The sequence below is a fragment of the Sphaerodactylus townsendi genome, linkage group LG13 (assembly GCF_021028975.2).
Source record: "Sphaerodactylus townsendi isolate TG3544 linkage group LG13, MPM_Stown_v2.3, whole genome shotgun sequence".
Classification (NCBI taxonomy): Eukaryota; Metazoa; Chordata; class Lepidosauria; order Squamata; family Sphaerodactylidae; genus Sphaerodactylus; species Sphaerodactylus townsendi.
Window position 1 is genome coordinate 23,149,905 of NC_059437.1, and position 20,208 is coordinate 23,170,112.

Sequence of the window (20,208 nt, forward strand, 5' to 3'; positions counted from 1 at the left end):
ACTCTCTCAGCCCCACCTACCTCACAAGGTATCTGTTGTGTGGAAAGGAAGGGAAAGAAGCTTGTAAGCCACCTTGAGAATCCTTACAGCAGAGAAAGGTGGGGTATAAATCCAAATTCTTCTTCTTCTACTTGGCTGGTGGAAGAATCAGTGGGGATAGAAATTACATTGCACAACATGTCATTGTCACCTTGCCCGACCTCCACACTCCTGGGAGAGTCAGAGGGTAGCCACCCATCCTTAGTTCCCTCGCTCCCATGTCCATTTAGAATGTATGCTGTTTGGGGACTGTGACAGTGAAGTTGCCCAGATAGACTGTAGACAGACTGTCTAAATCAGGAGTGTCCAACTCTGCCCCTCCAGGTGTTCATAGGCTACAATTTCCATTTGCCACACCTTGGAGAAGAAAGTGTCCTTCCCTTTAGTAGAGGTTTAATGTGTGGAAACAGGCAACTGAAGCTTTTCTAGGCATGGAGATAAATAAAATCACCTGTTAAATAACACCTCATCAAGCCTATCAAAGGAGCAGATACAAGTTTCCTTTGGCTGCTTAGAAAGTCATTCTATGAGTTGGAAGGCATCCAGATTCTGCAGTTTTCCAGTTCAACTCTTTTTGTTGATCTCTTAAATTGGGTTGATGATGAATTAGTCATCCTGCTGTGTCAATTAGTACCCAAGTCACAGCCTGCTTCACATATAGGACATCTGTGCTTATGCCATGTGGACTTGCAGTCTCACTCCAACTTCCTGCTTGCTGGGTAGCCATGAAGACTGGAAACCCACTCCAGTTGTCCCAACCACAGTTGTGGTATGTCAGAATCTGAAGCTTCCTCCACCTAACCTGCGGCTCAGTCCCCCTGCAGACTTGACTGGGCAGCCAAGAAAGATTTAGTAGTCTGACACTTTTTATTGGCCTGTTTTACTTAAAGATGGTATTGTGTGCCATGCCTACATTTTTGTAGATTACAGGTTACTCTCTCTATTGGTAGTTTACGGCTCTTGGCTGATCAACGACTTGCTTGTTGTGAGCAATGACCTCACAGGATCCATGCCCTATGTTAAACAACCTATCAATTCAACAGTCCATCTTCAGTTGTGACCCAGATGTTAACATGAAAGGAGAAACACAGCATAGACTGACTTGTACACAACTCAAACAATCTGAACTTGACTGTTTTGTGAGTTTAATTGGCAGTAAATTTAGATAGACTGAAAATAGTACTTTATTTCACTTGGTATTTAATTATGCCACAAGAGGTGATACTGCCCACAGATGGCTGCTAAAGAGAGGGGGAGGGGGGAGAATCAGTCTAATGGTGGTTAGCCATTAAAGGGAACTCGGTGTTCAAAGGCGGTTGCACTGATGTTGTACTTCCAGGGTTCCTGGAGGCATCTATTCACCAGTCTGTCTATTGCAGTTTTCTTGTGCTGAATGGGAGTCTTTGGGTAAGGGAGGTAAGTTTGAATGGCTAGTAACTCTTCATGCTGCAACTTTTGCTTCCTGTAATAAAATAGGTATCATCTGGACAACTCTAAGCCTTCTTGATTGTGGCAAATTGTTCAGATCTCTTCCAGTCTGGTTTCAGCCCTGGTTATGGGACCTTGGTTGTTCTGGTGGAAGACTTGTGCCTGGAGATGGACCTTCTGTTGATTCTCACAAACCTTTCAGTGCCATTGATCATGGTATCCTTTTGGACAGTGTATTTGGGCTAGGATTTAGGAAATACCATTCTAGTCCTGCCTGAAGAGTAGCTTTCAGAAGGTGGTGCTGAGGAACTACTGTTCCATCTTGCCCCTGTGTTCTTTAACACCTACATGAAACCTATGGGTGAGGTCCAACTGGAGATCTGAGCTGGGTTATTGTCAATATGTCGATGACACTCAGCTGTGTCTCACATGTGCAGCTGATCCCAGGGAGGGTGTAGAAACACTGAGGCAGTTTTGGAGTGGATATGAGTTAATAAACTGATACATAATCCCCAAAAGATGGAAGTTCTATTGGTGTGTAGGAAGGTCTGACCCAGGAGTTAAGATATCACCTGTCCTGGGCAGGGTTGCACTCCTTTGAAAGAGCAGGTCCATGGTCTGAGGGTGCTTTTGAACCCAGGCCTACTGCGGATAAGTAGGTGGCAGCTGGGGCCTTTTCTGGATATAAGACATCTGGTGTGTACTGTGGTTACATATTTTTTTGGGGGTGGGGTTATTTCAACTTTATTAATATACCATTTAAAAATAAATACAATGTCAGAACTTAAAAGTTTTCACTCTAACAAATGCTCCACCTTAAATACAAACAAAGATCTCCTTCACAAAGACAGGACTAATCTCTTTTAGAAAATATAATTACTTGCTGTCATTTTACTAATATGCTATAATAATATATTATTTTACTACAATTAAATCTACACACTACTGTCTAATGTACAAAGCCTACAGTTTATCAAAGCTTTTTAAAATTTCACCAGGTGGGCGATAAATAGTTTTCAGGTGTTAAGATACCTGTCTTGGTCTTGTCCTCTTATTCTGTTTGTTAATTTGTCCATTTCTGCAAAATCTAACAATTTCTCAGTTCATTCTTCTTTTGTGGGTAATGTGATCCTTTCCATTTCTGAGCAACCACCAGTCTCACTGAGAGAGCCTGGCAACAACTAGATTAGATTACTACAATGTGGTCTGCATGGGGCTTCCCTTGAAACATGTTTGCAAACTTCAGTTGATACAGAACACTGCAGCCAGAATTTTGACTGGAATGGATTGTAGGGACCACATCACTCCAGTCTTGGCTTATCTACACTGGCTTCTGGTCTGCTTCTAGGAAGAGTTCAAGGTGCTGATCTTGACATTCAGAGCCCTGTGTGTTTGGGGCCAACATACCTGAAGCACTGTCTAATCCAGGGGTAGGGAACCTGCGGCTCTCCAGATGTTCAGGAACTACAATTCCCATCAGCCCCTACCAGCATGGCCAATTGGACATGCTGACAGAGGCTGATGGAAATTGTAGTTCCTGAACATCTGGAGAGCCGCAGGTTCCCTACCCCTGGTCTAATCCCTTATGAACCTACCTGACCAATGTGGTCATCTTCCGAGGCCCTGCTGTGGGTACCCCTGCCTTCTGAGATTAGGTAGGTGGCAAACTGGCAGAGAGAGCCTTCTTGGTGGTGGCACTAAAACTCTGGATTGTTTCCCTAGGGAGATTTGTCGTCTGTTGGTGGTTTTCCACCAATGGGTGAAGACTTCTATTTTGTTTTGCTTGGCTTTCCCTCAGTGACCCCTTTTTCCTGTATGGAAAGTGTGTGCCAGGGCTGCGAGGTCTGGGTTGGGAAATAGCTGGAGATTTTGGGGGCACAGCTTGAGAAGATTTGGGGATGGAGGGACTTGAATAGGGTATAATGGCATAGAGTCAGCCTTCCAAAGCGACCATTTTCTCCAGGTGAACTGATCTCTGTCACCTGGAGATCAGTTGTAATTCCAGGAGATCTACAGCTACCACCTGTAGGCTGGCAACTCCAGCATGTATTCTTCCAATGAACCATGGCTATATGATATTGATTGCAGAGATTTCCCTCTCTGCAGTCTGCCAAAATGTCTGCTGGATGCAGTGGTGGAGAATATGAGGACGACAGCTTGCTCTTTTGTTCATAGTGGGACAGGCTCGTCTTTTCTGTTTTCCTGTAATAGATGTCTGTGAGTGTGTCTGTAAGGAGGAGTCAGACAGCTGGTGCCTCAGGATTCACCACACCTCCAATTTGCTTTGGAGGCTGGGTAAGAGAAGCCGTGTGGTCCTGGGAAAGACCCCAGACCAACATTCTAGACTGAAGGGTGTTTTCTCTGACATGCCTGCACAAATGCTGGCCCTGCCGTGTCCCCAACTGGGCATTCTTCTATGAATTCAGATAGCTCCTTACTGGAAAGCAAAACTATGTGCATAATGAGTAAGCATTTAGAGGGATTTTTTAAAAATTGCACTGAGATTAATGAGTTAGACATGCAACAGCTGTGTGGACCAGGCAACAAACGGCTTCTAAACAGGGCGATTGTTGGGGATAATCAGTCCAAGCAAATTTGCGGCCAAGAATCTATGTTTCTCCTAATCTCTGCAGTCTTGCTGTATGCAAAAATGTGGCAGGTTTTGTGTCTCCCTTCAGGGCATTAATGACTTCATCTCCTTATTCTCCAGTTCCACACAGTGAATGGAGACATTTTTAGGATGTTATAAAAAGATCCATTTTGGACTTTTGTGTTCCCACAGCACGGGAGAACTTCAGCTTTTCTAATCATGTTGCTGTAGCTTCATAGACATCCTCCTCAAAACAAAGAAACAAAAAGTAAAAATGACATGTGCACTGGTGTTGCTAGGCTGAACAAGCTTTATTTATCTATTTTTCACAGTAAAATAGCAAATGGGAGAGCTGCAAGCAGAGGAAACCTCTATGGTGAATCTCCGTGGAGAATCTCCTGCAGCACACAAAATGGCGCGTGTGAGTGACGGAAATGAAAGTAAGAAGTTTGGGTGGAAGAAATAGTTTCCTGCCTGCTATCATTCGCTTAGCAGGCAGAACTCATCTCTAACCAGGGTTGGGGGGAAAACATTGCTAGATTAGCAACCTTTCAAAAACCTGGGTTGAGAGGAATATAACGGGCTGAACTTGTTCTGGGGAAGAGAGCTGAGCAAAGTTCTTCCCCAAAACACTTTTCATAACATCATAAAGATGTTATATTTGGCCTGTGGAGAATCCACCACTGAAAGGAGCTGTGGTTACAATGACCTGGTCTGGGTTGAATTGCCTCCTCTGTCATTAGTAGTTAGGGTTGTCAGCCTCCAGGTAGCACCTGGAGATCTCCAATTATTAGGATTGCTGTCCAGATGACCAAGATCAATTATCCTGGAGAAAGCAACTGCTTTGGGGGATGGATTGTATGTCATTATATCTGCTGCAGTCCCTCCCCTAACCTAAACCCTGCCCACCCCCCAGCTACACCCTCCAAATCTCCAGGTATTTCCCAACCCAGACCAGGCAACCTTATTAGAAGAAGGACTTGGTTTTTATACCCTAATTTTCTTAACTTTTAAGGAGCCTCAAAGCAGCTTACAATGGCTTTGGCTTCCCATCTCCACAATAAACACTTTTGGGCTGAAAGAGCTCAGAAAGAATTGTGGCTAGATCAAGATCACCCAGCAGTCTGTATGCGGAGGAGTGGGGAATCAAACCCTGTTCACCAAATTAGAGTCCACTGCTCTTAACCTCTTCATCGTGCTGACTCTCTTAGTCGTGCTTGCTGGGTTGGGGTGTGAACTGGGGCTCTGGAGTGATGATGTGGATCAGGAATTCTGATAAGTGAGGCCAGAGTTTAGTGGGGTTAACTTGGAGCTGAGGTACCTGTGGATGTAACTGAGGGGTCAAAGAACAGGATGAAGAGATCAGTGGGTGGAGCCAACAAAAATGCTAATTCCTCTAAGATGCATACATAGAGCTCTTGCTCTAGCTGGAAGGCAAAATGGAAACAACAGTCCAATGGAAACAACAGTCCAAGACAGCTACAATGTTTACTGAATGTACCTTTATTGATTCGTATAATTTATTTTTGAGGCACAGAGAAGGCTATGCTGAAAATTAAAAGTCAAAATTGTCCGCAGACCTAGTGTTTCTTTGACTGGCAGTGGTGCTAAGGTCTTAAAGCACTACAGATTCCTCTGTTTTTAAAAAGCACTTAGGTAAAAACTATCCTTTCTTCTATTACCTATACATGTACACACACACGTGTGTGTTAGTTTGTATGTATAACCTCATCTGGCAACTCTCCTGCCAATGGGAAACTGGCACTAACCATGGAGGTTCTACAGCTATCATGTGACATGTTGATGGATCCATTTCCCATTAATCTGCAGGAATGGCAAGTAGTTTTATTTTTGCCGGTTTGGTTGTAGGGTGTAGTAAGGAGAATATTGGGGAACAGATGTTTGGCAGATTGTGTTATTAAAGGACTACTTACTTGCATGTCAAACTTGCATCTATTTAAACGTCACACATTGATAAGCTCTCTGTATTAACTTGAAGTTGTGTGGGAAGCTGAATAAGGTGTTTTCTTTTTTAGGTACAAGCATGACAAATTATCTTCCTTCTCCCTTTCCCTATTTCTATAAGCGAACTAAAAATGGACCTATTACTGTTTTATATCCAAATTATATGGAAATACTTTGCATGAAATCATGCTTTGCATTACAAGTTATTTGCAATGATGTTAACTATGCCATGAAAGCCAGAAATGTCACTGTCAAAATGGCAATCATTTTAATGAGATTTTGGGGGGTGGTGGTAGAAGGGATTAGCAACGATCCCTAAATTGACTTACTGCAAACCATTTAGCCCCGTGGTGGCGAACCTTTGGCACTCCAGATGTTATGGACTACAATTCCCATCAGACCCTGCCAGCATGGCCAATTGCTGATGGGAATTGTAGTCCATAACATCTGGCCATGCTGGCAGTGGCCCTCGATGGGACTGTGTAGTCCATAACATATGGAGTGCCGAAAGGTTCGGCCACTTGAAATGCCAGTGGACTGTTAATTCCCATCAGACCTACTGCCAGCATGGCCAATTGCTGATGATATAACATCTAACCATCTATTAACGAGGTCATTGGGAGTGCCAACGTATGGAGTGCAAGGGTTTGCGCCGCCATGGAAATTCCGAATCTTACATAGGTTCTAGATTCCCAATCAGAATCCTTGTATGAACTGATCGGGAATTGTAGTCCATAACATCTGGCCATGCTGGCAGGGTCTGATGGGAATTGTAGTCCATAACATCTGGAGTGCCAAAGGTTCGCCACCACGGAAATTTAGCCTAATAGAAGACACTTTGCCATGCTTTAGGACCAGAGCCACATTCTGCACATGGACAGATACTGTGTTTGATCTTTCCTCTTTCAGTTGAGGTTTCAGAGCTCTGTTTGAGATGCTGAACTAACAGTGGCCCTTTCCCCACTTACCTTAAGCCCCGCGCTACTCGAGGAGAGTAGCGCGGGGTCCCTTGGCACTCCCCACTGAGAGGGGCGGCGACAGCGCAGCCACCCCGACGCTGCTGCTGTCGCGCCCCTCAGCACGAGGCATTCAAAGGGCGCCTTTTGATGACCCCGCGCAGAGCACAAAGTCGTGGGGATGCCCGGGCGCGCGCCAGGGATGCCGCACGCTGGGAATTGCGCGCAGCAACCCTCGGAAAAGGGTAAGTGGGGAAAGGGCCAGTATGAACCAGCCTGATAGGGAGCTGGACAATTGGTCTCTTTTCTTTGACTTGCAGTCTCTCTTTGTGGCTGCTTCTTTTGGAATGTTTTAATCTGTCTTTGCTTCCATACTAGAGCATTTTTTGAGAATTCTCATGACATTGCCCTTTAATTGCCTACTTCCCAGGTTTCTCCATGCTTTTCTCAGATCTTTCCCAAATCTGCTTTGCTACTCTCTCTCAGAAGAAAATCTTATTGGCATTTCATCTGGATGGGAATGTGCACATTTTCAAAGGTCCTATATGGGTGTGATATTCTTCCTGTCTCCTCCTTTTGGTTGTTTTTTTGTCCTACACTGCCACACAAGGCTTTAAAAGCAATGATTGCTGTTGCACTGTAGCACAATAATGCTATAATGATCCACTGCTACGATTTGCTACACCTTGTCTCACAAGACAGCAGAACCTTGGTGTTGAATTAATCCGCAGTCACTTCCTGGACCTTCTTTTTATTGAAAGGGGACCAGGAAAATGATGAAATTGGCAGGTTTGAGTTTTGAGTGTTCAATGGGTGGAGAAGAATCCCTAGGTGACCCCAAACAGAATGCAGTTAAAACCACTGTGATCCCCCAATGGATTCCAGAGATATGTTTTTACCAGCAGTGGCTAATTTGGAAAAATCAAGGGGTTTGAATTAAAAAAAAGATTAGTGAGGAAGAATCCTCAGGAGCCACTGAGCAGAATGCAGTTAAAACCACTGTTTTAGCCCAAGGGATTTCAGAGATACAGGTGGTTTTTATCTGCGGTGGCTATTTTGATATTTGGACTTTTTTTCTACAGCGGAAGCACACTGCTTTCACTTCCTTCGAACTACACAGAACCATATTTTTATCTTTTTTGAGTGGGACCAAGGAGTGTAGTTCCCTCTAGATTCCCAGCTTTTCATTACATCTGAAGCCACTTATTTGTTGTGGAGATATAGAAGGGGTGTAGGACGAATCTGTCCCAGATCGCATATCTCACTACAGGAAACCCGGTGGAGGGGAAGTTGCAAGATGGCTGGGGTACGACAGGAATTCAGTTGCTCATTTTGGATGTCATACTGGCATTATGAATACCTATGCATCTGCAGCAGCAATGAAAGTAATGAAGAAAAAAAATGGCTTGTGGATGCAGGCCGCACGAGGAAAAAGATGGGGAAACTGAAAGGAGTATTGTCGTTGTCATCAGTCTAGTTCGGGTCTCATCTTTTGCTTTGTAAAAGTTGTATGCCAGCTTCCACTAAAGTCAACGGCAAGTTTTCGTAGAGTTTAATGAATCTAGATGGCACCCTCAAGGTATGTGATTGAGCCCTGGGTAGCTGGAGACTGCACTTGCTGTGATTCTATTGCTGTGCAGGTTTTGAGACTGCTTCAGTGCAGTAAACTGACAGTGAAATCTGTTGCATCCAATAAATTAATCTCCGTCACATTATAATGTGTAGCCTTAATTACAGGTACGTGTCAATGTTGCTAAACATCAACCCACATTATTTGTTAATGTTATTACAGCAAGTATGCTTAAATGTCAGGCTTGCCAGAGAGGAGGAAGGCATGTTGGTGGCAGCGTTCCCACGCTGGGTTCATGGTGCTACTCTAAGATTGTGGGACTGTTATCGCATTTATGGAAACCGGCCATTAAACATTACAATGAAATTTTCTGGACTGAAACGTAGAATGAATTTTTTTTCTCTGAGTACATTTTGCTACTGTATTGGTGACCCCAACCACATTCTGAGTGCTGCTTTGCTTTGGGGTTTTTGAGAGGGAAGTGGCCCCAGTTTTGACTGCTGGTAAAAATCCATTTAAGCATCCCACCCTCTATTTTGGGGGGAGGCAATAGGGAGTAGAATTGGCATGCCAGATAATTGACCGTTAGAATGCAATCAAATATTGGCAAATAACCCCTGAGTCTAGTGCATTTTCCATCCTGCCTTTCTTCCAGTGTGCTTGGTGGTGGGGGAGGGGGGTCTACAAAGCTCTCCCTTTCTCATTTTATCCTCTCAACAATGCTGTGAGACAGGGGAGGTTGTGGCTGGCCTAGTACACAGGCCTACGGTACCCACCTTATTGTCAGGCCATAATATTATCACATGTAAATTGTGGCTTCTTGTCAATTCTCACTCTTGCTGTGTCCGATGAGGATCAAGATCCATAGTGCATGTGAACAAGAGGCTTCAGCCCTCTTCTCTGTGTCATTTCATAGCCTGAAGCAATCCCGAGGGTATTATTGGACCTGTTAGGGAAGCCCATATAGATCTCCCAGAGTTACAACTGATCTCCAGATCACAGAGATTAGAGTGCCCTGATAGCGGTCCCTCCCTTCCCATAACCCCACCCTCCCAGGGCTCCATCCCCAAATCTCCAAGAATTTCCCAACCCAGAGTTGACAACCTTAATCCTGGGGAACACATTGCCCAGGACCTTTTCAGGTTCGGAAAATGGAGCAGGGTGCTAACGTCCGTGCTTTGTAATGTGTCTTCTTAGTCCTCCTATGGATTAAAAACTGGTTGAGAAACAGGAAACAAAGAGTGGGTGTAAATGGGAAGTTCTCACAATGGAGAGATGTCGGGAGTGGTGTCCCCCAAGGATCCATTTTGGGACCAGTGCTCTTTAACCTATTCATAAATGACCTGGAAGTAGGGGTGGGTAGCGTGATGGCCAAGTTTGCAGATGATACCAAATTATGTAGGGTGGTGAGAACCACAAAGGATTGCGAAGAGCTCCAAGCGGACCTTGATAAATTAGGTGAGTGGGCTCAGAAATGGCAAATGCAGTTCAATGTAGCAAAAAGTAAAGTGATGCACAAAAGGGGAAAAAAACCAAACTTCCACATACACGCTACAAGGGTCAGATGCTATCAGTCACCAGACCAGGAAAGGGATTTTAGCGTCTTAGTTGATAGTCTCCATGGGAATGTCAACTCAATGCATGGCAACTGTAAAAAAAGGCAAACTCTCATGCTGGGGATCATTAGAAAAGGAATTGATAAATGGAAAACTGCAAAGATTGTCATGCCCATATATATAAAGCACAGTGGAGTGCGACCGCACTTGGAGTACCTGTGTCCAGTTCCGGTGCCACGATCTCAAAAAAGGATATTGAGGAGATGAAAAAGTGCAGAGAAGGGCAACAAGGATGATTGAGGGACTGGAGCACCTTCCCTATGAGGAGAGGCTGGCAGCGTTGGGGGGGACTCTTTAGTTTGGAGAGGAGGCGGCTGAGGGGGGATATGATTGAAGTCTACGTACCATGCATGGGGTAGAAAATGTTTGACCAGACAAGAAATTTTTCTCTCTTTCTCACAATACTAGAACCAGGGGGCATTCATTGAAAATGCTGGGGAAGCAATTAGAACTAATAAAAGGGAAAACACTTCTTCACTCAACGTGTGATTGGGTGTTTGGAATTATGCTACCACAGGAGGTGGTGATGGCCACTAACCTGGATAGCTTTAAAAGGGGCTTGGACAGATTTATGGAGGAGAAGTCGATTTATGGCTACCAATCTTGATCCTCCTTGATCTGAGATTGCAAATGCCTTAACAGACCAGGTGATTGGGAGCAACAGCCGCAGAAAGCCATTGCTTTCACCTCCTGCATGTGAGCTCCCAAAGGCACCTGGTGGGCGACTGCGAGTAGCAGAGAGCTGGACTAGGTGGACTTTGGTCTGATCCAGCTGGCTTGTTCTTATGTTCTTCTTATGTTCTTATGTTCTTGTCTGCCAAAATGAGATCTGAACCTTTGTCTTCCCAATCCTAGCCCAGCATGTTAACCCCAGACCCACACTGGCTTTCCAACCAAGAGCTCCACTGTCTGGATGGCAGCTCCCCCCGCCCCCCGCCCTTTCTGGTATCATTGGTTCATAAATGCAGGAGTGGGTGGCTACATGATCTTAGATCTGCAGGAGCTAGGGACAGACCTGCCCTCATAGCAAAGATGCGCTTACTTGTCCTCGGCTATAACTTGAAGCATCTCCATGTGGGGAGAGAGGCAGCAATGGGTGGCAAAGTCTCACTGTCTAGGATGGGTACTGTAAGGGCCATCTTGGTTGTCTGGGAGAGCTCCTTTCATATGATCTGTCTGTCTGCCTTCTAGGCTCCTGGGAGCTTGACTCCACTCAACTGCTTTTAAATACTGCCTTCAGTTCAGTTTAATATTTTTTTTTCAATATAGCACTGTCTGATGGGTAGGATAACCAAAGAAAAGAACTCTTCATTTACTCCTTCACATTTATAGAAAGCATGCCTAACAATGTTAATATTAATAATAGCTTCCAAAAATTAATTTCACTGTTCTGCAGTAAAAGCTGGCTAAGGTATTGTTGTAATGAGTTATGGGTTGCAAATCTGCTGATAATTAAAGTTGTTCTAAGAAGGCTTTAAAAATATTTGAGCATGATGTGATTAATATTTGACTGGTCAGGTGTGTGTATGGTTGCCCCAGCAATGTGGAAAAAAAATCTGACACTTGAGAACTTGATTTTGGGGCAAAAAAAAAAGTATAATCAGACCTTTATTTTTCAAACAAAAGATTCTAGTAGGTTAGTCTGCAGGATTTGATATTTTCGTAGACCTTTCTGATGAAAATTCTTCTGCTTATATCTTTAACCCTTATTCATTTTTCTAGCATTTACATGGGAGTCGCAGTAGATAAGAGTCAGATTAATTTTTTTCCTCAAGCACTGATTTGAATAAAGTTTATCATTCCGTTTTGAAAAAAAATATGTTAAACTTTAATTTGATTGTCATGGCTAATATTTCTACAAATTAGAACAGCTCATTAAGAATGTGTGAAGCTCATATACACCTATATAAGTTTAAGTGATAATCATCTAACCGTTAAAAAAGACTAGAACTATAGCGAAGCCTTACAAAACAGATCACAAAGCAGGAATAAATCAGAGCCTCATTATCATTTTTTGAATGTTTGTCTCAGCTAGAAAATAGTAAGGATTTCTTGCACAAACAACATAATTCTAAAGAAACAACAACTCAATTGTGAGAATAATATGTATACATTACACACATGCACACACACACACGTATATATACAGTTCTGAAACACATCAAGGGGAAACTTTTGAACACTGTTGCATTCTTTTAGGACAAAGCTACATGCTTTTGGGGGATTTGCTTTAGATGTGTGCTTTTGCCTTTATAAAGCAGACCCAGGATGAGGCAGTTGGGCTCTGGATTGAGGACACCAGGACAGGTTTTGAAATCCTGTTTCCCCTGCTGTGTTTTTCCAGTAGGAGGGCATCTTCCCTCTATCCATAAGCTGCCACAAGCCCCGGTTGGGAAGAAAACACACAGTAGATACAATGTGGTACCCATTCTTTATTCCTCCTTGTGCAAACATCAACTTGGGTGTGTGCAATTTCTTTTTTGGAAATAGGATAGGGTGGAAAAGTTCAAATCCACTGGTCCCAGTTTCATGGCCCCGATCCAATTCCCTCCACCCTGTTGTTTAAATCATGGATTCTCAGTATCAGCTTTAGTTTGGCCTTCATTCTGTGGCTTACTGGAAATGTTGTGGCATTCTGTGTTTGTATGTGTTCATCAGTGCTGAGCAGGGCCGGAGTGAGGAGGAACTGTGCCAGGACACATGTGCACCCCGTGCCCCTGCCACACACCCCACCACGCCCTGGAATGCCCCTGCACTGGCACAAGCCTGGGGCATTGTACACCCCCCGTCCCCTTGGCGCTACGCCACTGGTGCTGAGGTGAATGAGGTTTCAAATGCTCGTGACACTGAGAAAAGGTGTTTTGAATGTTGAGTTAGGATGCCTTCATCTCTCATGAAGAAGGCTACTTTACATATACACATTAAAACGTGGGCATATAATAGGCATATCACGTGGGAAGACTTGACAAGAAGTTGTTGAATGAAAATTTGGGACACATTTGGTACACTGATACTGCACAGTTTGTTCATAACACCGAATGTACTGGTGTTTGAGGAAGACCAGGGTTTGCTACTGTATAGTGCAGGGATCTGCAACCTGTGGCTCTCCAGATGCTGGCATGGGCTGATGGGATTTGTAGTCCATGAACATCTGGAGAGCCACAGGTTGCAGACCCCTGGTATAGTGTGTGGAACTGCTTTCAGTCTGTTATTTTTTGTCTCTTTCCTTCACATGGTGGTTTTGGCGCGGTAACTGCGACTCTCTTCAGATAGGAAGGATTACTGGAATAGTTGCTGGAAACTAAATACGAATTTTGAAACAAGTCTATTTTCTGCAATTAAGATCCTCTTGGGGGTGGGAGAGACTAATGCATCATGGAACAAGCATCTGAGTTACCTGTTCCTACTGTAAAAGCTGAAGAGAGCAAAGTGGTAAAGTAATTTGCCAAGTTACACTTGAAAATCATCCTGGCGTAACATCATCATTACAATTATCTGTCAAAAGATTTAGTTCAATTACATATTTTTTTAGAAAAAACAACCCTCTTGTCAAGGTGGCCCTACTTGTGCTGGGATTGGATTCTTTGAGGAGAGGTTAAGAAAAACGCTGCATACTAAATCATTCATTAAACATGGATGGATGACCTTCGCACCTCCTAATTCTTGAAGTCCTGTTTGTCTTTTGAATGTGCTGGTCCAAGGGAATCCAGAACACTGAAAGCGCTCGAGGATTAAAGAATTTTCAGGAGTACAAAGCGCTACATATTCATAGACTGGGGGTGACAGAACCTTAGAAAGGATATGTTGCAATTTGAAATTATTGAATAAGCAATGCAGTTGCTGTGGTGAAAGAGATGATGCGAGGTCCCTTTCATTCTGTCTGGCAAAGCAGTGGGCTGGTACCAAGTCTGCTAAGGGGGAAAAGTAATGGTGTAATGTGCTGTCCTAAATGATGTGAAAGGATGGCTGCGCCTAAGAAGCACGGCCGCCGTTGCGGGAGCCGGGGCCCTCCGAAAGCCGTGGTCCACTCTGCTTCGGAAGGCCAGACGTCACCCACCCACCCATCCCCTTATTTCAATTGTTGCTTGTATTTATTTGTCATAGCTGTTGGCGGGTTGCGCATGGGGGTGATCCCACGCGAAAGGGGATCTGAGGGAGCTCCCTTGTTAGTACACCTCCTTAAGAGGTAGAGGTGGAGCAAGCAGATGGTTGGAATGCCCCATGGGGGCTAAGGTGCTTGCGCCCCTAGCGGGGGTTGGAGCAAGCCCCAGTCATGGGCATTTCACCAGTCTGGTTAGGCCTTGCTCCAGTCTCTTAGCTACGGTTCAGATTCCTCCAGCAGGCGGGCTGAGGAATCAGTTTACTCTGGGGGACAGCACTCGGGCTTCCCAGATGTTTGGATCCCCCCATGCTGCGCCATTGTGCTTCCTGTGCCTCCTGTCATTAAAGTTCTATGGCTATGGCCTATTTTCTTATCCACATAAAAAGTTGTCAGTGTTTTATTGCAATGCTGGTGGGAGGGTTTTGTTATCTGAGGCAGGGCCACCATCTGCCCGCAAAAGGGGTAGCCACAAACAGCAGCCTCTTGACCTGCTATTACCTTCCTTCGTGGACTGCCCACCCAATGCAATCCTATGCAGATTTAGTGCAATCTAAGACAATTGAAATGAATGGGCTTGGAGTGAAATAACTTTCCCTCAGATTGTACCCTAAGTCCCATTTTCTGACCTCCTCTTGGAGTCAACACGAGAATGTCCCTCTTTTGACCCGTGTTCAGTTAAGTGACCAGAGTTATGCTATAATGTCAGTTTTGTTTCTATGTGTGATTTTTAAATGGAAGATTTTAATTTGGTTTTCTTGTAAGCCACCTCAAACACATTCTGGAGGGGGGAGGATTTTAAGTGAACAAAAATAAAACTCTGGTTTGAAATGTAGGAGCCCAGAACATTTCAGTGCGCAACCCTCCCTTTTTGCGAGTTCTGAACGTTCTCTGCAAGTGATGAGTGAGTGGAATCACCAGATTCTGTAGCAAAATTTCAGCTAAAGTGTAGGTGTGACTTTGTGCCTTATAGCCACTTTGAATTTTCTACAAGGAGAGTATTATGACTTGCTTTTCTACAAGGAGAGTATTATGACTTGCTTTTCTACAAGGAGAGTATTATGACTTGCTTTTCTACAAGGAGAGTATTATGACTCTGATCCTTCAAGGAAGATGTGTGAGTGGAAATCACTGTCTGCATGTATAGCTGATATGAGTACAGATGTGTATGTGTAATCCCTATGTTCAGAATGGGTTGACCCAGAAAGGGGTGGAGACTCAAAGCAGCAGAAGGCTGCAAAAACTGGTGAAGTTGGAGGAAGCAAGGCTACCAGGCTGGGACCTTGATTTAATTCTTTATAAGCTCTTAACACCTTGTTTAAGGTAACTGCAAAGTTGTTGGGAACTAGTGGGAAGGGAGTTGTTTATTTTTGCTGTATTGTAAATGTTAGAATTTATTGTTTCAGGGCTTGCTATGTATGTAGTTGAGGGGGGTTCTTTTGGGGACCTTCATCATCTTGGATCCGGTTCACCATGCCTCTGAAGTCTTCATAAGCCAACCACCAGCAAAGAAGAATCTAACTTGGCATTATCAGTAGACTGTAAATATAAGGACTTGAAATGCAGCCTAAAAGGACTGTAAATCATTGATGTTAAATGTTAAAAGTGTTATCTGTTAAGGAAGTAAACCATTTTGTTTTAAATTTAGTTCTTTGCAACTCCTTCCAAGTTCTGCCCCACAGAACCCACAGATAGAGGTTACATATGCACATCCTTATATGCCTTGAAGATACACCTTGTGTCTTGTTGCAGACACTCAGCACAGCCTTTACTAGGTCTATGACTTGGGCCGTGACTCAGTGGCTTTGCATTCAGAGGATTCAAAGTTCCAACCCTGGCATTCCCAGTTGAAAGGATCAGGTTGCAGGCCCTGTGAAAGCTCTCTGCAGAAGATCTTGAGCAGCTGCTGCCCATCGGAGTAGGCAATGCTGCTCTTGACAAAACCTGAAAGGGGGGAAAGCGCCTGGTGCACTGGTGTGTCCTCCGCCCCCGCCCCGCCCCGGAATGCCCCTGTTCCCGCCCCACCCCTGAAACGCCCTCATCACACCCCCACATGCACCCCCGCCCCCTTTCCATTCCTCTGACACGTGAGTGCCTGTGACTGGGCAATATGGAATTTCAGGGGCTAATTCTGTGAAGCTGAAAACAAGTAAAATATTGGACAAAATCATCTTCCAGAATCAACTCAACAGTGCCTCCTAGAAACAGTTTCCTTTCTACCCTGCTTTGTTTGTTCATTGTTTGTGGAAGAAAAGTAATATTTGCAGTTGTTTCCCCATACTGGAGGAACGGCTTCCCTCATGTTCCACAGCTGAAGACATCCTGTTTAATAGCCAGGGGGAAGGAGGTGCTGGGATAATTGCTCTGCACCAGGGATAAGCAACCTTTCTTGTCCCAAGTGCCCCCTTTCTTAAATGCTAAGTCAACCTGGGAAGATGATTGGTGTGGTAGCAAACAAAAGAGGGGATTGAGGCAGATGAGGAGGGTGGTACTTGGTCAGACACTTTTTGCACAAGTCAAGCCTCAGCAGCTCTGCAGAAGAAAACAACAGGTTTGTAGCTTTCTGCAGAGCCGCCAATTCCTTAGTTGCTTGGGTGGAGATGTAGCACTGGCCTCTAAGCAAAATGGTCCGCTGTGCCGCTGCCGGCACGTGTGTTGGAAGTTTCCTGCCGTTACATCAAGGGTAGTATATTTATGTTATTTTAGTGGGCTGTGACATTGATGTTTCCTTGGTCAGTTCTCATAAAATGTCAGCTTTATGATTAGATTCTTTAAGATTTTGTTTTGCTCAATGAAGACACTAAAATCTGACTTACACCCCTCCCCTTACACAGTAGCTGAAGGCATTTCTTGGATTCAGAGAACTGCAAGCAGATCTCTAGTTGTAGGTCAGATGATTGTTCCCTTCCCTCAGGGGCCAATCTTAAAAATTGCGGGATGGGATGGATTATGACGTGAGAAGCCACAGCGGGAATAACGAAGTCATTGGAAAGCCTTGGGTGGGAGATGAAAGGATGGTGGTGGTATGGGGGTGGGGGATGGGGGAAGGAACAGCTGGTCCAATCCTGAGTCATTTTTATATATCCCCTGAAGAATTGATCTTGATTTATTTCCAGCTGGAACTGCTGCCTTTAATATATTAAAGATTTTTCTCATCTTTGTGATTTCCCATTTGTCTTTTGTTTCGTTTCCCACAGCTCCCCAAGGGTTACCTTTAAAAATCGAAAAGAAAATAAGTTTCCTGGGGGAGGAGGAGTAATTGAGTACATCTAGTCTTTTGCAATTCAGCACTGAAGTTCAATTTAAAAACACAACCCAGGGTCTTGTATCAGCTGAACTTGGGGTTGGACTTCAGTTGGAACAGACACCCTCTGTTTCTTAATGCTGCGGATATATCTAATTGGTGCTTGATTTCAGATGTTCAGTTAATGTGCTCACACTGTAAGATGCAAAGTACAAAGCACAGTGCGTCACTTGGCGGAACTCCTCTCTTTTTGGTCTGAAATGATCAAATGTTTTAAATTGAGTCTTGCTTTGTTGCTCTGCCCTGGTGGAATCGTAAACCCAGAAGTTACGACCCTAAGCCATTGAACTGGATAAAGATGCTTTGTGGAAATGTTCAGACATAATAACTATCAGGTTTCATCAAGCAAACCTGGATTTGGACTTAGTTGTGCTGTGTTTGCATTCCAGCTGTCAAAGGGAGTCGGAGATGAAGCTCCACATCTTCTTAGTCCTCGTGAGCTGCACTGTATTCAGCACCAATGTGAAGCTCGTGTCAAAGAGAAATTCAGGTAAGCTTCAGAAATACGTTCTTCAGTATCCTGTTTAAGCCCTTCTTCCACTCTGTCACTGACTCTGAGGGGGTATTCAAAAGTCTGACATGGTAATGATAATATCACAGTGCTGTGATTTCAAACTGCTAATTTCATGAGTGATTTTCCACAATTTGTTTTCACATCAAAGAAGGGCCTTCTGTTCTGGTCCCTGCTAAGGTTTTCATACACAGAGCCTTTTATATAGCTTTGTTAATTGGGACTTGAATTCTTTGGAAGCATTTCCTTTTTTCTTTTAAAGCATCTTCAAGTGGACATGAAAAAAACTGGTTCATGTCCAAGAGAACAAGGGAGATTCCTCAACAAATGCTAAACATGCACTGTAGACGTAAGATTCAGTCTCTTGTGGCTGTTAATGCATTTGGTGCGGATGCTTTTGACAAAGGATTTGTGACTGTTGGGCATGGTGGATCCACAAGGGGTTCATGTTAATCCCTGTGAGTTGATTCTAGCCACATGTGAAATAGCAGGGAAAAAAACCCCTGTTGGTCTTCTGTGAAGTATTTCCTTGTTTCTTTACTTGAATTTGGTGCCTCCATTTTGGAGAAATTGCCTTCTGGACTTAAGATGGTATTACCTTCGGATTGTGCTCTCAGTTGCTTGCAGTTAAGTCAAAGTGTGGTTACTGGCATGCCCTGGGCCTTCTGTCCCATGTCTGTTTGAGATGACCACAACTTTTACGCCTATCTGGCAAGACTCCCAAAGTTTGGCAGCTGCATAATCCAAACTCTTTCAGATATGCGCCTTTGCTACAGTTTGCTTTCAAAGCATTAATCTCCCCATTGCAAAATACATCATAGTAAATAATCTTTTTCTCTCCCATTGCCTTTGACTTTCTCCAGTGTGGGTTGAAAGAAACAACACTTTATATATTTCCAGACTGCCATGCTGTTGTTTTTCTGTGCAGGAAAGTTTTAACTTTCATAAGCTCAGTGGGTATCATCTTGGATTCATTGATCAGTGTCCACTTGCTAGGAACCTTTAAAAAAAGTTGCTACATGAAGCAAAACTATTGATGTTTCTTTTGATAATGTCATGTGTTAAATGGATTTTCTATGTTTCTCTGGTTTTAAGGCTGGTGCCTGAAGCATAACTAATGGCTGTGTCCTTTTCGGGAAATGATTGTGCACATGGAGACGTGTCTTCAAATTGCTCACTGGGACACATGGGGAGGATTATTTCTCATGTGCCGTGTTGAGGCTTGTCTTGAAAAGAGGAGAACACTCCAAAGTGTTTGAGGAGTACGATTTCGTGCTGAAAGCTAAGAAGATGGAATTGATCGTTTCCCCAGTCTAGGAATAAGTCTTTACAGGCCTTAATTTATCTGGCCACTTTAGATGTCGATCTGAAGCTGTTTGCTAGCAAGAGGCCCATCAGATCTTAGGGATGTTTGACATTTGCAACACGTCGGCTGCTTAAAGCTTGGGTTTTTCAAACATGCAAATAAGGGAGAAGGTCAAAAGAAGTGATTGGTCTATTGGCTGCTGATATCACAAGGACCCCTAATGCTGTGCTGAGAGAACCTTTTCCATACTGCTATTTATAGGGCATTGTGGAAAGGAAAGATTTCTCAAATCTAGGCTATTTTCTTTCCCCCTCAGCTTTCCACTGATAGTTCTTTTGCTAAATGATCAGATGAATGTTAAAATTGTCTGAACCTCCTTGAGGGGTCCCTCAATAGGTCTCAGACTAGAGAGAGTAAAATAGCACTTTAGATCTTCCTCCTCTCTTTCTACTTACCTCTCCTGTAGCTGGGTAGATGGAAGGGGGGCTAGCATGTCTTCCCAGGCCTGAGTCCTTGTCCTTCATGAAAGAGGCTCCATGAGGTAATGCCACCCCTTCCTCTGCTTGTGTTGCTGAAGGTTGCTTCAATCTCCTGTGCTAACTGGCAAGAGCTATTGCCAATATGGCATGGTTGGTCTGGTCTGGCTTCACCTTTTATCTCTCTTAAAATGGCTACTTCACTTCCCCCTCAGCCAGCTGATGCCAGAACATTAAGGCCTAGGGCTGCCCCAGGAAGTGACTCTTCCTCCCTTGCATGGCCCTGCTGGGTTAGGAGTGCTGCCGGCCTCCTCAGAGGCTCAGTTTCCACAGGCTTGCCACCTGTTG

At 44.1% G+C, this 20,208-nt stretch overlaps 1 protein-coding gene across 1 annotated transcript in view; it reads left to right on the top strand.

Annotated features, from left to right (window-relative positions):
• Positions 1-20,208, top strand: part of IL1RAPL2 (interleukin 1 receptor accessory protein like 2) — a 552,812-nt gene that overhangs the window by 6,195 nt on the left and 526,409 nt on the right. The window contains exon 2 of the mRNA XM_048514525.1: positions 17,957-18,057. Within this exon, the coding sequence (XP_048370482.1) occupies positions 17,976-18,057 (82 nt within the window). The 5' untranslated portion in view covers positions 17,957-17,975. The remainder of the gene's footprint in view (positions 1-17,956; positions 18,058-20,208) is intronic.